This window comes from Ipomoea nil, unplaced genomic scaffold, assembly GCF_001879475.1.
Source record: "Ipomoea nil cultivar Tokyo-kokei standard unplaced genomic scaffold, Asagao_1.1 scaffold1978, whole genome shotgun sequence".
Classification (NCBI taxonomy): domain Eukaryota; kingdom Viridiplantae; phylum Streptophyta; class Magnoliopsida; order Solanales; family Convolvulaceae; genus Ipomoea; species Ipomoea nil.
The window spans coordinates 1,566,402-1,573,314 of NW_017618406.1; the positions used below are offsets into that span (position 1 = coordinate 1,566,402).

The following is a 6,913-nucleotide window of genomic DNA, read 5'->3' on the forward strand; positions in this document are numbered from 1 at the left end:
CTAAGGTGTTGATTAGACTCCAAGAATATCCTTTTTAAGTTTTTGCTTCTGTTAATTATTCTAAATTTTACTTCAGATGATGTGATGTGAGTTCTTACTGCTTAGCCGAGTGTTTCTTATGACTTCAATGCAATGGTGTTTCCATTTTGATGGCCCTAGCTATTTCCAATGGAATATATAATGTAACTTGTGGATTGTGTGATGCATTGTAGTTCTAATTTTTTGTCCTAAAAGTATTGTTGTTGTATTCTAGTTAATATGTCAACATATTAGCAACCTTCTCAAATAGCTAAGTTTTAACAATTTGATTAAAAGTATGTTAGGTTTTAATCTTACATATAAGAAATGTTTTGAAGAATTTAGATAGTTTGTACATGTGTGTCATACCAAGATCGAATTCTCCTAACGGCTCAACAACATTTTGTCTTCTCGGCATTTGGCTCTGTTTGCTTAGTCAATGAGTTCCCGTGATTTACCTCATCACACATACTCTGTCGAGCCGAAGCGTGGAAGCCCTTAGAATTGGTAGAAGAAGCATATTGTCTTCTCAGTCTAATTTACAGTTATTGTCGTCTTTACGTATGAAGAATCATTATTTAATAACATATTTAAAAAAAAAAAAAAAAAAAAAAAAAAAAAAAAAAAAAAACTACGTATTATTGTTTGTTTGGCACTACACTTTTTATATCATAAAATGCCAATCTAATTTTTGAAATCACCTAATTATTTAATACATTATATTGAGAAATTATTGACGATTATTGTTGCATTTGCATTCCGCCATGAAATTTGTATGAGACCCATCAAGTTAATAGATCATTTTGGAATAATTAACATATTTAAAAAAAAAAAAAAAAACTACGTATTATTGTTTGTTTGGCACTACACTTTTTATATCATAAAATGCCAATCTAATTTTTGAAATCACCTAATTATTTAATACATTATATTGAGAAATTATTGACGATTATTGTTGCATTTGCATTCCGCCATGAAATTTGTATGAGACCCATCAAGTTAATAGATCATTTTGGAATAATCTTGATATGATTTTTGTATATATTCTTCCAAAAGAATCCCAACCCTAAGGGCCGACAAAGCATTTGGGAGGATGGTGACTCAACTGAACATGAACCACAGAGGCTAAACCGGTGCTCACTGCGCACAAGGAGCCCCCCTCACTTTGAGAGGTTTCTCCCACACTACCGTTGGTGAGACTCGATCCCTGGTCATTCTTCCAAAGTTTCACCTCTATGACCAGTTGAGCTACCCATGCGGATATGATTTTTGTATATATGATATTAGGGGTGGTCGTTTCGGGCTTCGATTCGGTTTCTTTTTTTGTTTCGATTTCGGTTTCGCTTTTAAAAAACTTGAACCATTCGGTCTAACATTAGACTTCGGTTCAGTTTGAAAAAGTTCGCTTTTGGTTCGGATTTAATTCGGTTCGATTTTGGTAAAAGTCCACTATTTGAACGTTTCTTTTTTTTTTTTTTTGCTTGACCGATTGTTCAGTTGGCTCACTTGGAGTGCCACTTGAAGTGTTTTGTTGATGAAAAGATGAAGAATCATCCATCTGCATAGTTAATATTTGAAAAATAAGAATTATTAAAACTCCAAATATTCCAGTTTACTAGAGACACAAGAAAAATATAATAGCAATAAACCATAAGTCCATAACTAAAAATACAACAGCAGCACCAAAGCTAACAAAATAAAAGCGAAAAAAAACCTATTGCGTGTGTGTATTACTACATATTAGGGATTTCATAATTCGTAGAATCATAGAACAGAGCATATAAACATTAAATTAGGTTTAATAAATGGAAAGAAGGATGAACAAGTAGACATACCTTGGGCGAGCCCGTCCCAAGCCGATGCCACTTTGGGCTGAGGCCGCACCAAGCCTGGGTTGTCCTCCCTTCTCCTCGGGTCGGTTTGCCCCGAATCTGTCACTAATATATCCATCAATATCATTTGTGTATATATGATATGCACGGCTTCTATTTCAATGAAATTGTAACTTTTTGAATATTTAATAAATTACTTCATGGGAAAATTGTAATTTATGTATGTCTATTCATAATATGTCAATTATCAATGTCACCCCTGAATTATTAGTGGTGTAAATGTTATCCCTTAATTTTCAAAACGGTGCATATATTGCCCCTCCCTTACGGTACAGGAGGGGCAATATATGTACCATTTTAAAAATTGAGGGAGAAAATATACACTACGGGAGGGTACTATATGTACCGTTCTGAAAATTGAAGGGTCGGGCAACGTTTACACCACTAATAATTCAGGGGTGGCATTGATAATTGGCATATTATGGATGGGCATAAATTACAATTTTCCCTTAATATATTATCTAATATATTAATAGGGGAAAATTGTAATTTATGCCCCTCACAAATATGTCAATTATCAATGTCACTCCGGAATTATTAGTGGTGTAAATGTTGCCTCTCAATTTTCAAAACGTGACATATATTGCCCCTCCCCTAATATGAAGAAGGAGAAAAATTGTTGTCGACGAAAGGAGAACAATCGAAGAAAGAAAAGTTGAGGAAAAAAACGTGGTCTTCGATCAAGAAAGACGACGGGTAACCACATTTACATCACTAATAATTCAGGGGAAAGGCAATATATGTCACGTTTTGAAAATTGAGGGGCAACATTTACACCACTAATAATTCAGGGGTAACATTGATAATTGGCATATTTGTGAGGGGCATAAATTACAATTTTCCCTATTAACTGTGTGAACGAGGATTAGTCTAAGTATAGTACAAGTTTAAAGGTGCCTACTACAGTTAGCGTCTACTCATGACACCTCGTGGTCTAACAAAAAAAATTGTAAACATATCTCAAGTTTGCATAAGTTTTGGGCATATTTGAAGCAAATGAATGGATGTAGAAGATTTATCATTATATGGAAAATAGATACTTCATAAATTGCTTGAGTGGTGGACTGGCATTTTTATGGAGAAGGAATAATACGGCAAGGCTTATATGTTATTCCGCTAATCACATTGACATAGAAGTTAGTATGACAGGCTTTCCAAAGTGGAGGCTCACCTGTTATTATGGCAACCCCGAACGTCACCGACACACTGAAGCGTGGGATCTCATTAAGTCTCTTTGCGCTCAAGTCTGACCTACCATGGGTTATGCTTGGTGATTTCAATGATCTTTTATATCAGCATGAGAAGAAAGGGGGAAATCCACACCCGAATAGGCTGTTGCGGGGCTTTGGGGAAGCTATTGAGCACTGTGGGCTGTCCCAGTTGCCAATGGAAGGATATCAGTATACATGGGAGAAGGGGAAGGGCACGGATCGGTGGATAGAGGAGAGGCTGGATAAGGTGTTAACCACGAGTACCTGGAGTAGCATTGTTCCAGGAGCAAGAGTCACTAATATTTTAACGCGAAAATCATATCATTCAGTTTTGTTCCTTGGTATTCATGATCCAATGGGTACAAGGGGACCATATAAAAAACGTTTTCGATTTGAGATGGCCTGGTTATATGATCAGGGGTGCAGGTCTGTTGTGGAAAATTCATGGAACGAGGGCATGGGTGGTGACTTACAGGAACGTGTTATGCGATGTGGAGAAAGATTATCTCGTTGGGGGGGGGGTGACCAGTATCATAAGTTTGGTGAGCGAATACTGCAATTAAAGAATGATCAATTGCGGTTACGATGCCGTACGGACTCAGCATCTTTGGCTGAATTTCAGCGTTTAGAGGAAGAGTTACAATGCATTGAGAACCAGGAGGATGCATACTGGAGACAGAGAGCTAAGCAGCACTTGCTGCAAGGTGCAGATGCCAATATAAAATACTACCACAGGTATGCCTCTCATCGCAAAAAGAAAAACACTCTTTTAAGAATTTCCAATATAATGGGGACTGGGTGGAGGGAGAGGCTATGAAAAAGGTTATCCTGAATTATTTTGCTGATATTTTCTGCTCTAGTAATCCCCCTGATGGTCATAGTATTTTTCGAAATGTTATACCAAAAGTCTCACAAGCACAAAAAGATTTACTCCTTCAACCCGACCTTTACTGTGGAGGAAGTCAAGCAGGCCCTTTTCTCTATGTTCCCTGATAAGGCACCTGGGCCTAGGGGTGTATACGAATCGAATCGAGTCAAATATCTCACTATTCGATTCGAATTCGACTATATATTCGAATATTCGTATTCGTATTCGTTTAATATTCGAATCTTAAATTTGATTCGTATTCGATTCGACCAGTTTATTCGAATATATTCGATTCGACTCGAATATTCGAATTCGAAATGGCTAACTTAATTTTTTTAAAAAATTTCTAATAAATTAAGAAAAAATATAATAAAAATTTATAATTAAATAGCATAAAATGTTACATTAATACACTAATCAAGAATCACATTAAAATAACAACAAAAAGTCAATCATCAAATTCATATATTAAATACTAGATTAAGAATATTAAGTTTGAATTAAGCTTCAACATCAACCCAAAAAAAGTCAATCAAATTCAAAAATTAAGTACTACAATAACAATCACAATTAAACTTCAAATATCCCCCAGCCATCATGCTTGCAATATGACATCAATTGGTTCTTCTTCCTCCTACAAAAAAATAAAAATAAAGTTAAAATTATTATCATTAAATCAATAAGATATATTAAATTACTAAAGTAGAACTTACATATGTCATAATAGGCTTATTGATCCCATGAAGTTGACGAACCCAATCTGCTCCACAAATTAAAACTTGCACCATGTCAGAAGATAGTTTAGCACGATGAGGATCTAGAACTCGGGTACCCGCACTAAATGTGGCTTCTGATGCCACGGAGCTAATTGGAATAGCTAAAACATCACGGGCTAATTTAGACAAAATACTGAACTTCAATTCATGAGATTTCCACCAAGATAAGGCATCAAATACAGGGGAGGTTACTTCACCATCTTGACACCTATAAACCCCTTCCTCCAAGTAAATGTCCAACTCTGATTTTTTTGGAGTTACATCTTCAACACTGTCTAAATATTTATCATACAAAGACAAACCAGAAAGGACTACTTTTTCTTTAGAAGTAAAGCGTGTAGAAGTAACAACCGAACTCCCAACATGTGTCACAGAAGAACTACCTCTTCGATTTCTCATGTTATCAATTTCAACATATTCATAAAACAAGTCATGTAATGCATCCCTAACATTCTTCACATTTGCACGTGCATCATTTGCATTATATATTTGGTTGAAAGCAAAATCAACCAACCTCATTTTGTACCTAGGATCAAGTATTGCTCCAATAGACATCAAAAGATTGCAATCACCCCAATATTTGTCAAATTTTTTCTTCATCTTTTCAATCATATTTCTAATGACCTCTTCATGATGAAACTCATTTTCATTTAAGACATGCTTGACCCTCCAAACAACACCAAGAAAAACATTAGAAGTGGGATAGTTAGTTCCAGAGATCACTTGAGTAGCTTCATAAAACACCTCTAAGATGCTAAGAACATCCTGTATTCTAGTCCAATCTTCCAAGCTAGGACAACATTTATATGAAGGCTCTCTTTGTGCAAATATTGGGAATGCATCCTTAAGTTTAAGGGCCACAACTAACATTTCATATGTAGAATTCCAACGAGTAACACAATCAAGAACTAACTTTTTCACCGGATTTCCCAAATGATGCACAATTTCAGAAAACTTCATCAACCTAGACTCAGACTGATTAATAAATCGCACACTATTCCTAACATCATCAACAATGGTTTTAATTGCAGAAATACCATCCTGAACAACAAGATTCAATATATGAGCAGTGCATCTCACATGAAATAGCTTACCACCCAAAGGTAGCTTATGACTCCTGGAGAAAGTTTGTTTGGCAATTCTAACTGCAACATCATTGTTTGAAGCATTGTCCACTGAAATAGTGAAGATTTTATGCTCTATTCCCCAATCCTTTGTGGACTTCATAATCCCATCAATGATATCAACACCTGAAATATGACAATAATATAATTAAATTCAAGAAATAGTTATTATTAATTAATTATTATAGAGATATATTTACAAACAAGTGAACATTACCAGTATGCGGAGGAGGAAGAGGCATGAAACTAAGTACACGCTTTTGAAGTTGCCAATTTGAATCAACAAAGTGTCCAGTGACACACATATATGAAACCTTTTGCACCTTAGACTTCCAAATATCAGTGGTCAATGATATCTTATTGATGGTTCTTAATAGCAATTGTAACTTTTTCTTCTCTATTTCATAAACAGTAATGACGTCATTCTTTGCCATGGCACGAGAGACTTTCTCATATTGTGGAAGATTAACATTCATCATGAAAGTAAAGCCAAAATTTTCCACAGCACTTAACGGTTGCTCGTGCATCAGAATCCAATGAGCAATAGCTTCTCTTTGCTTTGTATGATCATATTTACCATCGGACAAAGGAGGTGTCTCAAACTTGGATTTTGCATTCTGAAATTGCAAGGTTTTTTGATTTTTTGTTTGAAGCTTCTTTTGTGTACACCTATTCAAATGGTTCCAAAGATGAGTTGTTGTAGAAGACGCTGACTTAGAAAGGAGTGTTTTACAATGTATACATTGTAGCTTTATACTTCCATCCTTTGTAGTAACTTCAGTAAAATCAAAGTGAGCTTTTAATACCCTCTTTCTTTTCTTTCTTTGAAATTGTTCTTGATCATCATTCTTTTCACATTCCTTCTCATCATCACCTTTTTCATCTCCAACCTCTATATTTTCATTTTCTATACCATCATCATTAACTTCCACATTAGCATCCAAGTCATGAACATTATCACCTTCAAGGCCTCCATCATTAACTTCATTAAAATCACCATAATTTATTTCCTCATATTCTCTAA

The 6,913-nt window shown here is 35.2% G+C and overlaps 1 protein-coding gene across 1 annotated transcript; it reads right to left on the reverse strand.

Moving 5' to 3' along the window:
* Positions 1-4,531: 4,531 nt before the first annotated feature.
* LOC109147214 (zinc finger BED domain-containing protein RICESLEEPER 2-like) lies at positions 4,532-5,979 on the reverse strand. Its single transcript, XM_019294846.1, has 3 exons — positions 5,826-5,979; positions 4,703-5,789; positions 4,532-4,623 (listed from the first exon to the last, which is right to left on the reverse strand). The coding sequence occupies exons 2-3, from the start codon at positions 5,723-5,725 to the stop codon at positions 4,585-4,587; spliced, it is 1,062 nt and encodes a 353-aa protein (XP_019150391.1). The 5' UTR covers positions 5,726-5,789; positions 5,826-5,979; the 3' UTR covers positions 4,532-4,584.
* Positions 5,980-6,913: the final 934 nt, after the last annotated feature.